This window comes from Brienomyrus brachyistius, chromosome 12 (assembly GCF_023856365.1).
Source record: "Brienomyrus brachyistius isolate T26 chromosome 12, BBRACH_0.4, whole genome shotgun sequence".
In the NCBI taxonomy this organism is placed as follows: Eukaryota; Metazoa; Chordata; class Actinopteri; order Osteoglossiformes; family Mormyridae; genus Brienomyrus; species Brienomyrus brachyistius.
This window is the reverse complement of record NC_064544.1, coordinates 10,590,906-10,612,902: the sequence shown is the minus strand read 5'-3', so window position 1 is coordinate 10,612,902 and position 21,997 is coordinate 10,590,906. Positions and strand designations below refer to the sequence as shown.

At 49.6% G+C, this 21,997-nt stretch overlaps 1 protein-coding gene across 1 annotated transcript in view; it reads right to left on the bottom strand.

Moving 5' to 3' along the window:
* Positions 1-279: 279 nt before the first annotated feature.
* The window catches only part of adgra3 (adhesion G protein-coupled receptor A3), a 30,692-nt gene continuing 8,974 nt past the window's right edge, over positions 280-21,997 (bottom strand). Inside the window, exons 2-19 of the mRNA XM_048970797.1 lie at positions 21,433-21,504; positions 15,011-15,082; positions 13,072-13,143; positions 12,827-12,898; positions 12,129-12,289; positions 10,069-10,282; positions 9,803-9,967; positions 9,034-9,235; positions 8,603-8,752; positions 7,823-7,984; positions 7,326-7,526; positions 6,999-7,197; positions 6,270-6,478; positions 6,071-6,195; positions 5,221-5,344; positions 4,989-5,134; positions 3,140-3,235; positions 280-2,014 (exon numbers count right to left, since the gene is read on the bottom strand). Of these exons, the coding sequence (XP_048826754.1) occupies positions 652-2,014; positions 3,140-3,235; positions 4,989-5,134; positions 5,221-5,344; positions 6,071-6,195; positions 6,270-6,478; positions 6,999-7,197; positions 7,326-7,526; positions 7,823-7,984; positions 8,603-8,752; positions 9,034-9,235; positions 9,803-9,967; positions 10,069-10,282; positions 12,129-12,289; positions 12,827-12,898; positions 13,072-13,143; positions 15,011-15,082; positions 21,433-21,504 (3,805 nt within the window). The 3' untranslated portion in view covers positions 280-651. The remainder of the gene's footprint in view (positions 2,015-3,139; positions 3,236-4,988; positions 5,135-5,220; positions 5,345-6,070; positions 6,196-6,269; positions 6,479-6,998; positions 7,198-7,325; positions 7,527-7,822; positions 7,985-8,602; positions 8,753-9,033; positions 9,236-9,802; positions 9,968-10,068; positions 10,283-12,128; positions 12,290-12,826; positions 12,899-13,071; positions 13,144-15,010; positions 15,083-21,432; positions 21,505-21,997) is intronic.

Below are 21,997 nucleotides of genomic sequence, written 5' to 3'. Positions count from 1 at the left end.
TCAGAAATGCGCGGCAAGAGTTCTCTGCTTTTCTATCGGTTCGTACTTTTTCCATTCCCCCACACCTATATTATACTTTCACAAAGAGTCAGATACATGAGAGGAAAAACCACTGACAGTAATTAGTCCTCCCATCCTGTAGGTGACAGCGTCCTTGGCTCAACCCGAGAACCAGCTGTCAGCCACACCCATAACCTCAGCGGCACAGAACGCACAGGTGGCTCGGAGGGCGAGCCATCCGATCAACGTCGGCTGTAAGAGTCAGGCACAAACGAGGTGTTTCACTGCATCAGCCCGGACCTGGCAGAACTCGAGACCTTGGCTTTATTGTGTAAAATTACGTTTCAAAATAAAAGCAGCAGACCAAGTAACCTTATATGTACAAGCGGACAAAAAAAGGTCAAGCGGTTTCATGTAGACGTCCAAGAACTGTATGTCAAACAAGATTAAGATATACAAAAATAGACAATCTGCCAAAGGCCTTTAACAATTAAACAATCACAGTCACTTGGTTTCACAGGACACGTTTACGCGGCTTTCTTTTTAAACGCTCTCTTTCCTTCCCACAGTCATTCAATCTGAAGTGAGGCGGGGGGAATAATTCACAGTTCAGGGAGGTCAGCATGTGACACACTGGGAAAAGCGACATGGCTACACCGTGGTCTCATGCTTCCAGAGGCCTGTCCGGATGTTTCCGGAGCTCTCCGCGCTTGCCGGACATGCGTTGTCTTTCGCCTGCCCATTCTGGCTGGCCAGGTTCAAGCCGTAGCACTTGGTTGGGCCGTCCAGTTCTACGCTGACAGGCTGCTTTACACAGTCTTTGCTGGATGCCGAAGTGGGAGGAGCTGCTGGCTCCGCCCTTCCCACAGGCCCAGCTCCGCTAGCCCCGTCCCCTTTGTCCAAGGCCCGGCTGCGGCGTGGCAGGGTGATGCTGGCATCGCTGCTGTCCTGCTGCTGGAGGCTCTGCCGGCGCTCGCGGTACGCCAGGTAGGCGGCCCTGCGGCTGCGCGTGTGGCCGTCATGGGGGTGACGGCTCCGGTGGGTGTGGCCGCCCTGCACACTGCCGTCCACACTGGTGGGCACGTCATGGGCATACTCGCGCAGAACCGTCAGCCGGCTTGCCCGATGCGCCCGTGCACGGCTCCGGTGGTGCGGATGCGGCGGGTGATGGCGGCCACCCACGTGTCCGTTGGGCCGGAACGGTACCTCCACAGGTACCACGTGCATCTTGATCTCGGTGTCAAGCGAGTGCTCCGTCAGGCTGTTGTCAGGAGGGACTCCGACCCCGTTGCTGAGGGCGGGGACTGGGAGGGGGAGGGGCTTGCACTGGGCCGCCTCTGCCTGCAGGTTGGTCAGCTTGCAGCCCTGGGAGGAGGGGTTTTTGAGGCTAGGTCCACTCTTATTAGTGCAGGACGACTCGGCACTGCTGTTGGGGCATTTGGGTACCTCCCCATTCCCATTGGCGGATGGAGGGGTGTCAACCTGTGCCGTGTAGTCCCGCCTCCTATGGCAGCAGGCCGCCACCCAGCAGAGCCGCACATCCTCCCGCGTCACACAGTGGTGGGCCACCAGGAAGGCACCCAGGGACAGGGCGGCCACCGCGAACAGGCAGGAGAACAGCAGGTCCAGCGGGCGCTCCTGAGACACTGCCAGCGCCGCCGAGCCCCAGAGCGCCGCGAACAGCGCCAACGTCAGGGCCGCGCCCAGCAGCTGCGCCGGGAACGTCTGCTCGTTCTCCAGGGCCGCTGGGGGCACCGCAGACAGGTCGCCATGGGATACGGAGGCAGAGAAAAGGGCAGGGGCAGGGCTGCCGCCTTCCCGGTCCTCGTAGTCGCGCTCTGCTCCGCCGGCGAGTCGCTGCTGCTCCTCCGACGGCTCCTTCAGCTCGTAGCGTCGCTCTGGGTGCCGGCGGAGCTGAATCAAGATGCTCAGGAAGTAGAGGCAGTCCACCAGGGCCATGAAGCCCACTGGCCCATAGAAGGCCCCCAGGCTAGGCTCCCATGCCATCCAGCAGCTGCCAAAACAGAGGGGAGGCGGAGTGAGATCCTGCACTGACACTAACCCACCTGAAAGGGGCAGTATCACCACACCGAGATTACAGAACTACACCCACCTCCTACCTGCCCACTGATGTAGGTGCTTCTCCAACCCTGACATGTGTCACCTGACGTACAACTGGCAGAGTACCAAGGCAAGGAGATCAATTAAGCGGGCTCTTTTAGGGGAGGGAGTCCCCTTGTGTTAATGAGAAAAGGCAAGAAGACCTATCAGAGGTGTCAAAATCCACAAAGTCTAACCAAGATCGCCATTATCCAGATGCCAGCACAAGCCTTGCTGCCGAAATGCATGACGCACAGCTGTGGGGAATAAAGGAAATAGCTAACAAGTCCCCTGGAGATTAAAGAAGTTCTGTGCGTATTCATTAAGGCTATACACTTCACTTCATTATGGAAGGCTGGGAAAGGCCTTTGTTATGATGCCTCCGAACCTCATTAAAGCTCACCCCGAAAAAAGCAGCACTAAGCTAACTGCAGTATTCTGTCGAGTTTTGTTTGTTTCTGCCGCAAATGCCCAGTTGTGGACTGGAGGTAAATTAAACTCCATAGACATCAGACAGCATACAGACCCCCAAATCACTCACAGCCGCTACACCACCGAAACAGCTGACGCGGGGGGGGACAGCGGGGGATTACCAGACACTGTAACGTCCCCAGGCTAAAAATAACTAGCCGTAATTAGGCACGGAGAATTAAGACGGCACCCTCTCCGTAAATATCCATTACTCACGCTGCCAAACACAGACGCTCGGAAAAGGCGGGGAGGGGAGAAGGTCAATTTGGTTTATGCGTTATGCATAAATGTGCAGGATGAAACCTGAACCATGATGGGGGGGAGAGAGATGAGGCTCCAGGGGGAGCAGCGTGATTAATGTCAGCCGTCTCGCGGCACCGGCATCATGGAACAGTGGTGGAAAGTTCAGGTTCAGAAAGTAAAAGATTTTGACCAAGAATTTGCTACAACCAACCATTTGAGCATAGAGAGTCACATTCACATCAACTGGATGGTTGCAACAAAACCTCGGTCTGAATTTATACTTCCTGGACCTGAGCTTTACACTTACCGTCACAGAAACACTTACTATGGTGCGTTCGCCCGACTCCCATAGTTCTTGATGTTGGCTGCCGCCGTTATTCCACAGACGATGGTGGGGATGCCTCCACCAATCAGGTAGAACCTGGGGGCGGATCAGACAGACAAGCCTTTAGCTCACGGCGCTGCATGCAGTACTGAGAGGTGGGAGCTGATCATTTCAACAGTTATCCCTGGTCTCCCCGAGTTCATTTCTGCATTTGTTCATAGATATAGAGTGATGACAACAGAAAATGTTCTCTTATCACAGTAAAGTTGTTAAACCTCTAGAGTGTTTGGGGCATCCTTAGTTATGCAGAATGATTACAGTGTTTCCTCAAACAACCGACTCTGATCCACAATCAATAGTTCCCAGTCTTGCATACATACTGCATATTTCTAAGAGGCCCCGTGATTGGTTACGCTGTATGATTAGCCACGCCATGCTGATCTACGAAGTTTATTTTAGGCTAACCTGCAATTTAGCAAAATTTCCTTTGTACCCCCATTAATTCCCAAACATTCCTGCTAATTCCCATGGAAAGTTTCCAGCTTTGAAAATTCCCAGAATTTTGCAACCCCTAGTTTTTATACACAGGCCAGCTGAGGGTTAGTTGCACGTTAAGCAGAAACACTAACGGGAAAGAGCCTTTAATCTGCGTGATCCAAGACGCAGTTAACGAGCACTGCCACGGAGTGCACTGGTGACTCCGGCAGATGGACGCGATGTGCTGGCAGTGTGACGGAAAAGCCCTTCGTACGCTTAAAGACGACGGCAGCGTCTTAATAACCAACCCCCCTGCCCCAGCAGGTCCTGCCTCCAGCTCGTTAGTTACATTAACGAGCACATCTCGGGTGGGGTGGCACTTGGGTGGACACGGCCTGACCGGCCCGTAACTGCGTGATGTCACAGAGCACATGCACCAGACTTCAGTGGACAGTGTTGGCGTGAGCACAGGTTTGACTCCCGCACACTTGTTCCATTATTTTTTTGCATTGCATGCTTTCCGTTATTCATCTTCTGGATTATACTTAATTTGCATAAATGCAATATATGCTTTAGTGTATTTATCATGCACGACTTGCACTCTATAAGAAGAGAAGAGAAATCCTCCGCCAATCTTGCTCTCTATGAGACATGCATATACACAAGTTTTATGGTGGGTGGGGGGGGTGGTGTCACAGCACAGGGTCAACCAGCACCCAGAACCCCTGGAGTAATAGGGGTTAAGTGTCCTGGTTACTGCCCCAGAATTGTCTTATTCCGTTTACTATGGTCACTTGGTGCAGGAAGCTGCACAAAAATTCCACCAGACTGTCGCACTGGTATAAAGATTCTATTCTAAAGTCAAGCATTAATGGGTTGATTGCTGGCCTCGTTACTGCCATCGTGTGGTCGGACGCACATCAGCAGGCAGACTGCACTATGCCAGTCAAACTTGCTGGCAAAGATGAGTGACGAAAAAAGGCTGTACATAAACAATCACCAATACTAAAATTTACCACATATTTCCATAAAACAAGAAAGCTACTATAAAATACCATCAGCAATACCAGCAGTATTAAGTAACAAAACCATTTAATATGTACACAATAACATTGAATACTGGGCCCAAGCAAATAGCAATAACCATTTAATAAACAAGACAATGTCTTGTTTTGCCTCTGTAACAGAGAAAAGGTATATTTTAGGGCATCGGAACGCTACTCATAACAGCCACAGTGTCTATAATAAAAGTAAGGGATAGAAACCCAGGTTGTACTCTAGGAATCAATTACTTTCCACCATGCAGGTAACCACCTGGAGGAGGAGTGGCTAAAACCCTGCCAGGTGCATTATGGGAGATGTAGCTACTCACCTGAGCATGGGCCTGGGGGCGGGCGGGGGCTCATCCAGCTCCTCGTAGCGCTTGGCCTTGCGAGTCACCTGCTTGTAGATGTTGCGCGCGGTCACTCCCACCCAGAGCACAGTGGCCAGCGTGGAGTAGTGCAGCACAATGCCCACCTAAGGCGGCAGCAGTGCGTCATGGGAAATGGAGTGCAAAACATCAAGTATTCCTCTGAGAAAAGAATGGAGGGTGGGGCACTCACGGCTTGGCAGACGCTGGCGTGGCGCGTCTGGTTGATGCCGCCAATGAAGACGGTGCAGGCCAGCAGGATGTGCAGGCACAGGTTCAACAGCATGTGCCAGGACTTGCGGCTGATCCTGACGGACCTGGAGGGACATGCGGCGAGCAGGGATTTCGGGTTGGTGGGAGCGTGGAGAGCAGGCGCTTGGCTGCGCTCCTCAGCCTCTTATATGAAACCTATACGCCTGCTGCAGCAGTACTGAAAGCTCACATGAATACCTGCAGGACCTTAGATCATGGGCTCCCAGACTTTTTCGCCAATGACCCCAGAGATAACAGTGACACACGACTGTCGCTCTTGGCAGATTCTGCCAATCGCAATTACTGGTTGTGGTTATGGTTAAAATTCAACACTGTTATACAGTGTTATACTAGCTATTGAAAAAAATCAGGGTCAAAGTGAAATTCACCTGGGGTTTAACGTTTTTTTTGTTGTTGGAGGAATACTGGCATCATGCTTAAAATACTCAGGGCAAGGCTTAAAACACTGAGACCTAAGGATGCCCCTGCTGTTATAGTAAAATCCCATTATAGGGGACTTGCTTATAACGGAATATCGTCTATAACGGACGAGGAGCCTTTAAGAACATGCAGAAAAGGCATTGGATATAGCGTACATAGTGGAATTCCGCTTATAACAGACATTCTGGAAAATGACTTTGTGACACCCCTTCCCCTACACTGGTCCTTGCGACCCCCATCTTGGGAACCCTGACTTTACATAACACAGATAATTAGCATCAAAAGGCTAATAATACCTCAAGCAGCAGGACACCCCCCCCCCAGACCAGCCCAGATAGGCTAGGACTCACTTATGGTGGTAGATGTAGCTGACGATGACCGCCAGGAGGCAGAGCTGGAGCACGATGGCGGAGGTGTAGACGACAGGGTGAAGCAGCCGCACGGTGGTGGTGGTGTACTCTGTGCCACTGAGGTCCTGCAGGAGAAGAGTCTGCAGGTCAGAGACAGGAGGTCAGTGGTGGAGAGGGACGTCGGATGCCTGATGCTCACCACCAGCACGGCATAGTTGTTGAGGGAGTCGCAGGAGATGGTGGTGAAGTTCTCGTCGGAGCGCAGGACCCGGCAGCCGTCCAACGCCCAGCCACCCAGGCCTCCCAGCAGGCTGAAGTTCCAGTAGGCCGCCCTGACATCGGAGCCGTGGGTGTGCCGCCGAAGAGTGGCGTTGACAGGACTCCGCAGACCCCTCAGCGGGAAGCCGTCTGTAGGAAGACATGTGGGTCAGACCACGGTCTGCTGGGAGCTCTGACACTACACCGAATCACACCTCCCCATCTCCAGACATCTCCTATGACCAAGGCCTTGTGTGACTGGCACAAGCTACTGATCCAGCGCATAAAGAACTGAATTTAAGCCCAAAAAGTGGCAAAAACTGGCAAAAGTTTGAGAGTGCAGAAACAGTGAAGTCGACATTTTAACATCTGTGAGCAGCGTCTCTCAACCCAGTCCATGGGGATCCCCCAGACAATCCACATTTCTGCTCCCTCTCAGCTTCCAACACACCAGGACCAGGTACTCTGCGTTTTCGAGGGAGCAAAAACGTGCACTGTCTGGGAGTTCAGGGATGGAGAAACACCATGCCAGTGTTAGCACCAGAGGTTCAGCTACAAAAAAAAAAATAATAAAAAAAAATTAAAAAATCAACTATGAGTATATTTTCAAAGAGGAATCGCTATACATGTTCACACAGAACTCTCCATCCATGTATCTACAGCTACTTACCTATCTTGGCAAGGATAACGGGCGTGGCCACGGTCCTGCGCTTGCCGTCGCTGGAGTTGCCGGCAGATGGGAAGAGTTTGCTGTTCCGGAAGGCGAGCAGGTACAGCTTGTGGACTGTGTCCTCAGGGGGGGTGCCAGACCCCGAGGCCTGGGAGAAACGCGAGGGGGGCAGCTGGAGGGATGCTTCCACCACAGTGTTCTGGGTGTCGGGGAGGTTAATCAGTCAGCCTCACCATGACAGGGCAGGATGCGCATCATTCAGCAACCAGATCATTTAACATTCCTAGCAGCGGGTGGCTGTCAGTGCCAGGTAGGCGGGCTACTCACCTTGAGCGCCAGGCTGGAGAGATTGCTCGTCACGTTGCACTTGAAGCTGAGCTGGCGGTCCAGGCCGAGGTCGGGGTCGCGGCCCGCCAGTTCGCGGGCGGGGGGCCTGTCGGGGCTCAGCTTCTGGAACAGTGTGCAAGTCATGCCGTTGAAGGCACACGCCTTGATGGCGTGGGCCTCCAGGGCGATGTTGGGGGACGTCTACAGGGGAGAGAGAGAGATGCCCGTTAGCTCATATTCACCCTGGCTTTCGCCGTACCACAGTCATCAACCAGAAGCAGCGATTAATGGGAGCGGCCATCACATCCAGCCCCTTCCAGTCATCCTCTCATCTAGGTGAGCTCTGTCCTAGACTGGCATTCCTTAGATAAACTGCAACAATTCAAAACCTGCAAAAATAAATTAGGCCAATACCAAGGACGAGTGTGAACGCCCACCCCCATACCCATGCTCAGGCGAGTGACTACATCTCCCATAATGCACCCTCAGACACGCACCGTGGAGTAGGCCTGGGAGTTGGGGCTCAGGCCGTGTCCGGCGACACTCTGGAGACACTCCACGATACGGGAGCAGGCGCGCGCCTCCCGCTGGGCCAGCCACAGCACGCGCTCATCCGCCAGCATCAGGTTGCTGGCGATATCCACCATCACGTCGCCCAGCTGCGGACAGTGAGGCCGATTACCGTGTGACACAGAACCCAGCGCTACAGGTGGCATTACCACCGCGGGATGGACGATCACCTAGGCACCATATGACTAGGGGGTGTAAAAGAATGAATGGAAAAAAAAAATTGTCATTGAAAACTAATTTTAACATTTAATTACTTTTCTTGAGAAACAAATGGCAGCTCCATAGTTAGCAGCCAGCTACGCTGTGCTACAGAAGTGTTTAATATAAATTAACTTGCAAAATTTGTTCTCTCCTGCTCTGCTGGTGGGGGGGATTGGGGGCGCTCAACAAAATCCTCCCTAGTGTGCCAAAACACCCTGTCCATGATGACAACCCCCTCCTTCTCAGTAGGCCAGAGAAGACCACATACAAGACAAGCTCCGGTATGAGAGAGATAGATTTGGCTGTTATTGGTTAATTAAAATCAGGTTACTTCTCTCAAACCCAAGTCAGCATGCATTAACCTCCCTCATTACAATATCAGCATGCCAAGCATCAGGCAAGGCGGAATGTAATAATTCTGTTCAGTCCGTCACCCCCTTATGGACGGTCTGAGTCAGGGAATGAGTAGATGAGTAGCATCTACCTAGAGCTCACAGGAACCTCACCTCTTTGAACTTCTCTGCAAACTTCCCAAACTTCTCAATCATCTCCGCGACAAAGATGACGTCCATCTTGTCCGAGAAGTTGGCAGCCTCCGCAGTGTAGGCCAGGAGCTGCCGGGCTGTGGTCCCCGCGTTCGTCAGGTTCAGGGGCAACTGGCGAGACGGGAGGCATGAAGAAAAGCAGACGCAGAAGAGAGATCCCAAATAGCATTGAGTGTCGCGTCACTGATTTCCACACCGAGAAAAGGCCTGACTGTGACTAATCAAAGTCTACCAGGAGGTGGTGAGCAGGCTTTCAGCTCTCCAGGTCTGAAGCCAGGACCATTACACAGCTGTCAGGACCTGACAACATGCGATGCCGGAGTCTTCAAATTAACGACCATAGCCGGACCCATTGTCACGGTGACATCCCAGGGATGTGGCAGCGCCCCTACCTGGTTGATGATGTAGAGGACGCGGGTGACATCCTTCTGGTATTGGCAGCGGGAGTAATCCTCCTCCGCCCAAAACCCACGTCGGTCGCAGGTGCGCCACGCCTGCTGGTCCCTTGCTGATGAGCCGGTGTACAGGCCTGCCCCAGGAGCCAGGTGTGGGCAGGGGAGGTGCATGGTGAGCCCAGCCAGGGTGCGAGGCCACCTGGCAGAAAGAAGGGGGGCACTTATGGCATCAGCTAACACTTCACTGGAACCAGCACTGCAAAGGCACGTCACTGGAACCAGCATTACTGGGGTTACTCTGCCCTGATGCCATTTATATTCATTATTTTTTTATTCTATTTAATCTTCCTTACTCTTAAAATATCCCAGCCAGCCGGCTCAATATAGCAAAATATTACGGAGATGGCATTTTAAATTCAGCCACTTGGGGGTGCCATAGAGCCAGGAATCTCCCACGCTAGCTGACTCATGGGGAATTTGAGAAAAACAAACAGCAGCTGAATGACACCGAAAGCAGTTACCTGGAAAATGTGGCCAAATACAACAGAGACAGAATGTGGGTGGCATTTAGCCAAGGGATCAAAATGGTTTGCAAATCAAACTACACAGGAACCAATAACTATCACCCAAGAGGAGTCGCCTGGAAACCTGGAAGCTGTCATTCTTTGGATTTATGACTTAAATCAAACCTGTAACCAAACACCAAGCATAAAAAACACCAGGACTGTAGTCACAGTCTCAGTGTCCAAAGGCGTAGATGTCTCACCGAAACTCCCCCTTGTTGTTGGACACAGTCTCCGCAGAGCAGTACTTGGCGGCACTTTCCAGCACCACAATGGGGACAGTGCGGGTGTTATTCCCACGGCTGGTCCTCACCCGACACTCCCAGGTCCCCGTGGAACCCGGCTGGATGTTGGAGATGGTCAGCATGCTGCCAGGACACGTGGATGGAGAGGGACCCACAGGTTCAAACAGAACTAGGACAGAAGGCTTTAGTGGCTTTAATGCTTGAGCAGCAATGAGACCGGTCACCTGGTAATGAGCGTACAGTTGTGGACCACGCTCCTCTGGATGAAGATGCCCATGGAGGCGTTGGGTTCTACCATCTTGCCATCCTGGTACCACAGCACCTGCATGTCCTGGTCGATGTAGGAGGCCAGGCAGTGGAAGGGCAGGCTGTCGCCCCGGAAGACAAGCTGCCGTTGGGACGGATTCATCTGGAAAGACGGCAGCTCCAGCGGGGAGTCTGCAGGTCAGGAGGTCAGGCAAGATCACATGACAAAGGTCAGCCAAGGCCAACACCAATCACAAAGGCTATAACAATACTATAAACTCTTTTGGACTTCCACAATGTAACATGGAGACAGAAAGAATTCCTTCTGTACTAATCACAAAACACGTTTGAAGTGAAATTAAAATTCAGAACAACAAATACTTTGACAATAAAAAGCATTAATTCCAAATATTATTACACACCGAATATAAACTACTGGTTTCAGAAGGCTTTAGACAACGATTCTAAAACATTAACTTGCGCGTGATCGTTATGGATTACAACAGATTAAATACCCCAGTCCCAGGTTCAGTGAGTAAATTTCTAAACAAAAGCCCAAGGAAGATTTGAGGTAAATCCAGGATAAGGATCTTAAAACCAAATCAAATGAAGATAAGAAATTTCCAAAGACATAAAATAGCCTCCAGAGCAGAGTTAAGTCCATCATAAAGAAACGGAAAGAAAGAGCCTGACAGGTCGTCCTTGATTCCTGTATCCTCAGGACCCACGTGAAAAGAGTGTCTGTTACAAAGGCCACATAGGGGTCCATAGAAGACTAACTCCTTTGTGAAGGAGATGGGACACACGAATCACAGGACATAATACCCCAGGTACATCATAAATTGAGGTATTATTGGGGGAGGGGTGGGGGAGAGGGTCTGGAAAATATGGGGAAAATTGGCCCTTAGATAGTTTATCAGAAGGCATATGGGAGACAGCTAAAGAGGAAGATAATTCTATCATCCATGGTCTGCATGGTGGTAACAGGAAATTATGGGAATGCTCTTCAGCATCAGGGACTAGAAAGCTGCCGTAAAAATGGCCAAACAGCTGGTGAAGGATACTGCTGCAGTGTAGTAAGAGACGGGGGGAGCGGGGGGGGGATTTAAAGAAGATTCATCTTTCAGATGAATACTGGGCCCAAGCAAATAGCAGAAGTCACAGAAGGAGAAGTCCACGCGTGGCCAATCGGAGCGATCGATCAATTCATAACCTCTAGCAAGAACTGAGGATGGTTTTTTTTTGGGTGCAATCTCTCAACTTCTAACCAGAGAGGGATCCAGAATCATCGCGAAGAACAGGCGGATATTCCCGTTTATAAACCTGCCGATCGGGCAGAGATTCAAAGTTGTAATTAGTGCCCATCACGTCATATTGATGCAGAAACATGAATATCTGCACAGTCAAATTTTTTTTTTTGATTTCGAAAACGTGTTTTCCCCACTTACCTGTTATCAAAATACTTAGACATACTAATAAATTCTATTATTGCACAATTCACCATAAAATGTAAAAAACGAAAAAAAGTGCAGGAAGGGCAACTAATTTTACAGCCACCGTAGATGCTAATAGACTAAATGTTTCAGAATCAGAATCCTTTTTATTTGCCGGGTACAAATAGCACGGAGTAATTTGGCGTCGGTAGTAGCATGCAATTTAAAACACACCATCAAGAGAAAAAGAGATGAAGAGAATGAACAAACATGTAGACATAAATAAGGGTAAGAAAACCAGACATTGGGTAAACAGTCTGGGGGTACGTGAGTAAATAATGCTAAAGCCAAATCAATACCGCCCAGCATTATTTACAGTGACAAGAAAGGGTTTGAGAGTTTGACTGACCACCTATATGTGCAGTAAGTAAATGATTATATTTGGTGATGAATCAGAGTATGACGACTCAAACGGATTGGACCGAACCTGTTGTGTGTGTGTGACGATCAGTCAGAACAAAGTGAACCGAACCGAGGGCATGGTACCAGTTCCAATGGGTTACTGGGACTGACACGGGACATCACCCGACTGACACTGGACATACCACAGGTAAAATGGTCGGATTTGAGCGAGTCCAGCGCCTGTCCTTGCAGGGAGTGCGGGTACGCGCACCGCGTGTTCTGGGAGACCACTTCCCTGTCCTTCAGCCAGCGCGGCACCCAGCGCAGGTTGCAGTCGCACAGCAGGTACGGCGTCTGGAACTCCCTGTGGGGGTTGGCGGTGAGACAGGCGGCTCAGCAGAGCGACGGCACCACAGCCTCAGAGTCAGACTGAGGCACTTTTCATTCATCTTATATTTTTTCATATATTTCACATTTAGCATTATCTTCCGTTTCGGCCATTTAATTTATATTTCAGGATTCTTGAGATCTGGCCCTCCATTCCAAATCCAGGTCTTGTTTTCTGTTCTCCCACGTAGTTAGTTTAATAATTACTGATTCTGATTGGCTGGAGGCTTCACATCGACTCACAGGTGGAGGACCGGAAAAATCAGTAGGGCTCAGCCTTTGAGGACCGTGATTTGAATAGCCTTGTTAAATTTATTCCGAAAAACATACCTATACACTGTGCAGCTGTATGTCTACTTTGATGTTTGAGGGCCTTTGTCTTGTTTTGTGCCGTCTAATCTGGTCAGTTACACACTGCCAACTTGATAGTGCAGGTAAGAACTCCAATGTACTGATGTATAAAAGAATCTCGGGAGTGTTCCGTCCCAACCAAGTCAAAAGACACCATACTCACAGCGTCTTCAGGGAGACAAGGCCGTTGAAGGTTCCTGGCGACAGGGAGGAGAACATGTTCCCTGAGAGATACCTGCAAAAATGGTTAGGGTTGTTACAGACACATTCGATCTGGGAAGAGAGAGAGAGAGAGAGAGAGAGAGAGAGAGGCCAGACCGCACAGCGGGACCCATCAGCAAAGAAGTGGCCCAGACAGGACCACGAAACCCACAGATTATAACCATAAAGAGAAGAAAAATTACTTACAGTCTGGTCAGACTTGGGAGGCCTTTAAATATATCTTCATTCAGACAGCCTATACGGTTATTGGACAAGTCTCTGTAAGTAAAGATGGAAGACAAGGGCCGGCGTTACGCGCAGTTCAATAATGGAGACATAATACATCAGGACGTCGCCGGCCGTGGCACTGGAGGGTGACATCTTAACTTACTGACAGACTCCTAAGCACACACAGCTGGGCTTATCGGCACATTGGTAAGAGCGCGAGGCGCGGGAATCGCCGCGTCCGCCGGCGACGGAACGCACCTTTAACTGAAAACCGCACGTCTAGGCATCAAGGTCAGCGCCAGAAAGAGAAGAGGCCCTGTGGTCTGCTAAATTAAGCGCCATTATATTCCACCAGGCCTCCCCTTTCCAATGAATGAAATCCCAAATTCACAGCTAAATTTGAGTAGTCAGGTTGACGGCGATTGTTTTGCTTGGCGCACTGCGCTGGGGGGGGAGGGGGGGGTGCGCTCGCGTCGACGAGAGAGGGGGACTCAGAGGTAGCGACGGGCTTGATTTACATCAGGGACATCAAAGCCTTTTTTTCCACAAGCTTTGAAATCGGGGCAGGATTGTTTAACTACGCCCCCCACCTGCAAATAAAGGCGTGCCAGGCGTTCGCTTCAGAAGCTCTGGAGTGTGGATTCAGGAGAAGTGCGTAACAACTTTGGGGGGGGGGGCAGGAAAATGCCCCCTGGCTTAAAGGTCCTTTTACAAGATGTTAGAGAAATTCCCTTTACTGGCTTCAGGTCTGCTTCTTGGATCACTGCGAACCCCAGGAGAAAAGGGTGGGGCACAAGGATAAGATCTTTAGAGTCCTCTTTCATCCGGCGGAAGTGCTTGAAGCATGTAAGATGCCTTCACCTGCTTCCCTTCTCATGGCTCCCCCCAGTCAAAACACACCTTCATTACGCCCTTAGGCTGCTCATCCACTTCCTCTCACCTGCCAGAGATAAATGCCGCCCACCCAGTCTTAACTGAGAAGGATCTACACAACTGGGGGTGAGGTGGTCTTAGATTTGCTGCAGATATGCAGCACAGGGTTGCCAGATGTGTCAAAGGCTCCAAAAAGGGAGGAGATTAAGAAATTTACCAGGGATTGTTATGCAAAGGTGGATGTACAATAATAACCAACACCCCGCTTTCTTTGAGTACTGGGATGACGATGAACCCCACAAACTAGACCTGCATCGAGCAGGCCAAGGGTTTCGCCTCATGTGACAAGCACACAGCTGGTGGTTGACCCCCCCAGCTGCTAATTTTGGTGTGCGTGACACCCTACCTAGCGACCACCAGCTCAATACGTGCCTTTCAACAACCATCGTAATGCAGTTAGACAGCAGAGTTTCCGCCAAACCTTCCCAAAGCAGAACGACCAGAGCTAACAGACAGTTTAAGTCCAATTATGCCATACAGACAAGATTCCAGAAGGGCTGATCCTATCTGCATGAACCAGAAATCTCCACCTCTGACAAAGTGACTGACCCCCATCGGGCCGTGCAGGGTGGACACTCATAGCTGGCCGATTCATCCGTCACTCCGATCATTAGTAATTACCCAAGTTACGACAACAGAAGCCAATTTTTATACACAGCAGCAAACAAGGGTTTTTCCTCTTCTGGAAGTGCGTCGCTTAAAACTCTCTCAGGCCCTGACAGGAGCGGATCACCTTGCCCCCACTGCAAAACAATAGCTACAGAAAGCAGACCTCCATCTCTCTCATGGGAGACTGTTCAGGTCGTCTGCAAAGAAAAAAAATAAAACATCTGGCGCCTCAAAGAGCAACAAACTGCACGGCTGAAAATAGTCCACAGACATCTTCATTCCGCAGGAGGAGCAGGATTGCAACTTGAGAACAGAGCGCAACAAAAATATTGATGGGGAGCTGGTGGCCAGGGTCATCCAGGGGGCGAGTACTTACAGCCTTTTCAGGGCAGCGAGTCCCAGGAAGGCTCCGGGCTCGATGTGGCTGATGACGTTGTTCCGGATGTCCCTGTGAAAGACAGCACAAGTCACGACCCACTCTCAGCCAGACAGCAAAGCCGGTGTCGACCTCACATGCACGGCTGCATGGCGACATTTATCTTCACCGTGCACATCGCTAAGTCACTACAAAAGCGGGAGATAATTCCGGGGATTATGGGCTGTAATTACAGCCCCACTGTTGCATCCTTTCCAAATGTTAAATTCATCCGTTATCTGGACAACAGAAGAGAACTTTTGATCCGGATAGGAGATCTCCCCATCGGAACGTCAGAAAGCTGCCGTTTCTCGCAAACAGAATCCGGGCAGGGAAGCTAAATATTTAGCGAGAACCTACAACAGCTACAGATTAAGCTTCAGGGGAGAAGGGTCAGCATGAAAACTATTTCAGTATTTCATAGACAATTTTCACAAAAAAATGACATTTCCAACTCTTTTTGCCAACCTAATCCTTGTTGTCATTCTTCAAGAAGTGCACTGATGTTCAGCATTAAAATGCAACTTTGCGGCAATTTTGCAGCATTCTTCTGTTAAAATTCTGGGCCCTATTTCTCGAGGACAGTCACTCTCAGCATCTTACGAAAGGTATTTGTTTTTCTACGCATGTTCCTCAAACAATGTTTAACAAGATTGCTTCTTAAGTGCGACCTTAAGAGGCGCCCGGAATCCCAGACTGGTTCACATCGACGGCTTGAGAATTGATCATTCCCTCCATGCAGAAACTGCTTGACTGACGCATGAGAGAAAGTGGCATCCTTTATAAATATAACACTGCAGGAATTGCATAAATCAGAACTAGCGAGAAGCTAAAAATAAAATGCAAAATTAACTTAAATATATTTACGATTTTATGATTCATCACCAGTTTATTTTTATCTGTTGTATAAAACACCCGCATACACCAGTATGTGTGCATGCCATTGATATCGGGACGAGCTACAGCAGAACAGCTGAAAGAAAAGTTGCGCTACTGCCTTGACATAACAGAATGTCCAACATGCTTCATTATTGATTACGAGAGAACGTGCTTCTCTCTATCACAGAGTGCCTTTTGGGTGGGTAATATATACGACTTACATGTAAATGAACTGCCGTGTCGCCTCGTATCAAGCTCAGGAACCACACTTTTGTTATACTGACACTTTGGCACGTGTACAGAGGTGTGTGAATTCCAGAAGCGTCGGGGGACACGTCCACCCCAATATCGACAGAACCTCCACCCCCCTTCACAAGTAATAAATACATAATGAACAGGACGTTCCTTATCTTTCATTATGAATCTGAGCGTCACCAAGGCCAATTCGCTGCACATTCAGAGCCCAATGACGAGACCTAATGATGACTGTAGCCGTGTATCAGACAGAAATCATTTTATCACATGCACCGGTTATTTTAGTTAAGTGATGTTTAGTTATGAAACTGTAGCCTTAACGATGTTAGTCTTATTTTAAATGAGCAGCATTTACCTGCCACACGTCTGAGAACCAAAGTAGCAGGGATGTACTGACCCATCAGGGACAGCTGGACACAGAGCTGAGGCCCCCTACAGGCCAAGCGGACTCTCTGCATGCAGATGCACGGCGGCCTGCAGCTGCAGCAGGGAGACGCAGATAAAGACGGGGTCCGGGGCATGTTCCGTTACCGGGAGGTGCTCAAAGGCATGGGACGTCTATAAATCAATAACACACCTGCTGCAGCGGCATGCGTAATTAGGCTCCCGGAAACAACCCCCCAAGTGACCGACCAAATCTAATTCATTCATTTAATTTAATCCCTTTGGTTTAAATCAGAGAGGGGGGGGGATAAAATAAACTCACAGGAAGCAAATACTGCTAGTATTACCACCATCACGGCCTACCTCAGCCTACACATGGCTGTACACTCATCACCTGGCATCATCAATACTCGCTCGGTTACTCTATACTTATTAAACGCTGGTGTCCTTCATGCTTCTCAGCATTGCTTTCCCCCCCCCCTCCACCCCCCCCCAGGCTTCGGTATGCCTACACCTCCTATACCTAAGGAAAGACCAAGGCTGAAGATCTTCAAAAGGATAGCTGCTAAAGACAGGGTATCGACAGAGAGCACCAAACAACCCGCCCCCCTTCCTATGGCATGCCCTCACATATCCGGGGGGGAAAACTGCACCTGCCCCACCCAGAGCGAGGGGGGGGGGAGAAACCAGACGGCCAAGGGCTTCCCTTCCTGGGGATTTCGGAAGACACTGACGTGAACGACAGACAGCCAGAGACACGGGCGAAACCAGAGAGAAATTCCTGTTCAAAGCGGTACAATTAGCTAAAACATGCAGGCAGGAGGATGTTGTGGTGGGGGGGGGGGGTGGTTGTCACACTTAAAGAACCCCCCCCCAGCTCAAACAGATCTCAGTCCGAACGCCCAATCCCCTCAACACCTACTCAACTTTAAAAAAAAACAAAACAAAACAAGTGTTTCTGAAGCTCAGGGTTAAAACACCAAAGAACTCCAATCAGACCTCGATGGTACTTCTGTTTGTGTCCGAATCAGAGTCTAGAGGTGGGGGGGGGGGGGGCCCACCGCCGAGAGTCATTCCCCAAATTTCATTCTGAAGACCAGAGAAATTCACTCAACTCCATAAATCATACTTTGTTTTAGATACTAAAGGCGCAGGAAAGCTTTCGGGGAGAGTGCAGCCAAATCTCTTTTCCATTACAGGTGCTGGCCCACGTGATGGGATGCTTTTAGAGAAATGGTTTTCACAGCAGACTTCTTGCCTGGAGAAAGAAAGGAAAAAAACTCCAATAACAGATGCTTCCTTGAGCTGTACACGGCTGTCCCCCGCTATAAAATCACCTGGCCCCGACAAACTCTACATAGCTTGCATGCAAGTACTTTTCAGCTTAGAGCAGCAGATAAGGGGGTAAAAGAGGGGCTTTCGCTTAGGGCGGCAAGTGAGACAGCGTATGGTAATTACACTCTTTTGAAACTGTAAGCGTGATTTTACGGATGCATCTCCCGCACACTCCGCTTGGGCAGGGTGGAGGGGGCAGCTGTCGCAGAGTCGCGGCCCCCAAAGCAACCCATGTAGGTGAACAGAAAACCAGCACGGCAGCCCCAAGATCCCAGGCACCCCATCGCTGGCACCCCTTTCAGGCCGACAGCAACTCTGCGGGGAGCGAGGGAGGTCGCGCATTCCCGATTAGCGCGGCGCACAGAATCTCGGGCCCTGAATAGAGATGCTGGACTTTCGACATGACAAAGGTGCCCAATTTCCACAGCTGCGGTGCATTTCGGCACAGGGGTGGCAGGCAGAGGAGGGGAGTCGCTCTGCTGGAATTGGTTTCCTTGGCTGCCATTTCAAAGCGGCCCTGGGGCAGTGGTGTGTACAGTAACGGGGCCAGGAGGCCCAGAGTGAACGCAGCAGGAAGGCCGGCATGCGTCGGCGATGGGGGAGGGGGGTGACTGACCACCACAAAAAGGCATGTCGCCCCCCCCACGCCACCATCTCCACAGGAACCCCCCTTTAAACGGAACCCGGACACTGGATGTGCTGCAGGGAGAGCCGGGAAAACTCAACACCATCAAACTGCTCTTCTGAAGGGCTGGATCAAAGCCGATTAATGCCTCGAACTAGGAGGAGGATCATTTATTCCATCGTCGTCCCCCTGCCTCCTCTTTCGAGGATGAAAGAATGCTGACAGCGATGCCAGGCTGATACATTACCGCTGCGTCGCCGTTCTCGGATACCTGCGCTGAAAGAAACTGAAGCCAGACCCCCCCCCCCATTTTAATACACCAACATGCAGCTGAGAGGGATGACAGGGAGACAAAGGCAAAGGAGAGGAGCAAAGGGGGGGGGATCTGAGTCTGGGCCACAGAAAGGGGGCAAATTCTTTGAGCTCAAGACGGATGGACACTGCGATGCGGGATGAGGACTCGGAAACCCGGCCATGGCGTCCGAGATCAAAGCCCTCGCCTCTTATACAAAACCAGGGCTGCGCAAGTAATTGTGCACCAAGAAAACCCGCCATCTTGGTTCACACCTCTACGTGATCTCATTTCTAAATTACGTTTCATCTGTGTCGTGATGCATCAGCTGGATCAAAACAAGCACTCCACCTTTTCCCCAGAGAGTGTCAAGCGTCCCATAATTCTACATTCTCTTCAGAGGGTGCCTCTCCACCACACCAAGTACCGTACCTTCGGCTCTTCAAAAAACGTACCGAAACTACGGTGCTTCAAGTTGTTGGTTTTCCATTGGCGTAAAAACTGGCACCGGTGCCGAATGACAACACGACACGAGGTGAGGAATTTCGTACTGAATTGGAAAAATGGTTGTAGGTATTTATCACACGTCCTCCGATCCTATAATATCCAACACTGCACGTTGTACACATGCAATTCTTACGTACTCTTACGGATTTTTCATACCTTCAATTCGGTATGGACATTATAGAGCAGGGAGTTTAGGTGTCGGCAAAACATTTTCACTCTGCCAGAGGGAAAGGAAAAAAAACTGTTTTGCAATTTTAATTATGATTCCTTTTAAAAATGATCTAGTTTATGTTTAAAAATCAGTTTGAATTTAGTTGACCTCCGCGGCTTTTGCATAGGCGCTGCACGCGTTCTCCGAGACGATCATAATCATTCTCATCTTTGCTGTTTTCATCCTAGACGGGTCTGGCGGAATTTATGTTAAACCCCTTTTTTTGTTTTGTAAATACCCCAATATTTAATACAGCAAAACCACACCGCAATACTTTTCCAATGCGGTGCTGTCCTAGTATGTTATACAAAATACGCCATTTCTTTTTATGCTATTCCATCTCCGATTTTCCAGCCAAGCCACAGTTAAAGCTCGAGTCACTTCATTTATCCACGTGCCCGTTATTTATTTTTACTGTGTTTGTTGTTGTTTTCCCCGATTTCACAACTTTTTTCAAGACAGTGGTTGTACTGCATTTCAGAGGCAGGCTATTTGCATAACTGATTGACAAAGAAAGCGTTTCAAGTCCCACCCCAAAGTACCGAGAACTACCCCAATGGCACTTTTGGTTACCCCAACTGAATGGCCAACTGAACGTTTCCTTTCTGTTATCAGAAACTGATATGCTGGTTTCTGGATCAATAATGCTTGGCATAATCATGTTTTATCATGTTTCCTTTTGCAAAATCGTTAGAGGGAAAAGAAAGAAAAAAAAAGATTTTCAGAATTGTGCAGCCCTAATACCAACCCACTTCTACCAAAAGCAAGCTAACTGTAAATCACTGTAAATGAACGGGGCGAGAGCACTCCTGGAACGCGCCTGCAAACGCGCGTCTGTGTTTCTCTTGACTCCTGTGGGAAACCGACCAATATTATTCTCAACACTGTAGCCAGAAATCCTGCTATGGAGGAGGAACAGTGACAGCTTTCATGGCCTCAGAGAGCCTCTGCTTTGTGCATTTTTAATGCGTTTCACACACGTGGTCACATGCACGCCTGGGACACAGGGCATGCGATGCATTCTAAACCATGGCGTGTCTGGGAAGGATACAGGACGTGAGCTCTTTGCGGCACAGAGCGCATTAGTGAATATTACCCAGCTAATATAAAACTGGACGCCCCATAACACAAAATAATGGCAACTCAAATTAAAAAGACCTGATTATTTACTTTACAGGTTTATAACATTTAGCTACTCTGAAAAATATTTTCTAAAAGGGTTTAAGTCTCCTAACTGCATCATTCGAATCCAGTATAAACAATCAAGCATCTTTCAAAAGATGTAAAATTACAGTCTGCCATGGCGGTATCCTAAGGGAAAAACCAGAATGAAGTCTTCTGCTTTGGACCACAGAAGTTCCATAACAAGCTCCATTACCCAACGCTCCACAGGAGAAGGCGATACATTCAAACTACTGGCGAGAAAAGCTATTTCAGCACGCCAGTCCACATCAGTCTTAATCCCTTCAAAATTACCCAACTTTCATACATCCCTCCTTTTTTCCATAGGTGATGTTACATGGGCTCACAGCGGCGAGTGCTGTTAACCATCTCGATACTCTCTACGCCATGAAAATCCCCTCCTAAAAAAGGACATTCGACACGCCGTGGATCCTTCAAAAGCATCTAGGCTCAGACTAGATTAGCCTCAATTAAACCAGATTAGATGCGACTAATCTGTTCCACGGCTGGCAGAAGCGAGATTTCTACTTCCTTCCCTGCGGTGAAAGCATCTCAAGGCACCAGATATTCAAAACGCCATCCTTCGCCAATCAGTCTAGCTAAAGGAACAATTATATTTGCGGCCCAGTATCAGTTAAAGTCCAGGCTGGGACTCGCCGCGGTCGCCATCCTGATGCAAGCAGAATGGGTCTGAAAATGCAGGCATCACTCACAGTTTCTCCAACGTAGACAGTCCAGCGAAGGAGCCATTCTTCAGTTCCTGGATTTTGTTGTTGCTTAAAATTCTGTAATGGAAAAAAAAAAATGGAAACGTGAAATTTTTCCAAACCAAGTACAAGGGCCAATGCTCACTTTCTGGTACTCACCAATGTTTTTTCTTTTATTTTAAACAAACAGAAAAATGGTAATTAGGTTAATGACCGTTTCAAAATTAACCCCCCTAATAATGCATTGTCTGACACCCCATCTATGTGCATGTTACCTATGCAGGCGAGCCCAGCAGAACAACCCGTAACACCCCCAGGCTGCGAGCCCCCCAACACTCTACGCCAATCAGCGTCACACCTGCAGAAGTCTCATAGCTAATATCTTTGAATCCCGTCGCGGGACCCAATCTGACCACCATCGCAGCCAACGCCGGAGCGCGGGGCTCTTCCTGTACGTGGGCGGCCCGGTGCCGTTATTTTCAGCATTCCTGACGGTCCCCATCCGGCCCCTTCCGCCGGCGAGGAATGTGCAGGAGGCCTCTGTAAGCCTGTAATTGTCTCGCGTGCAGCT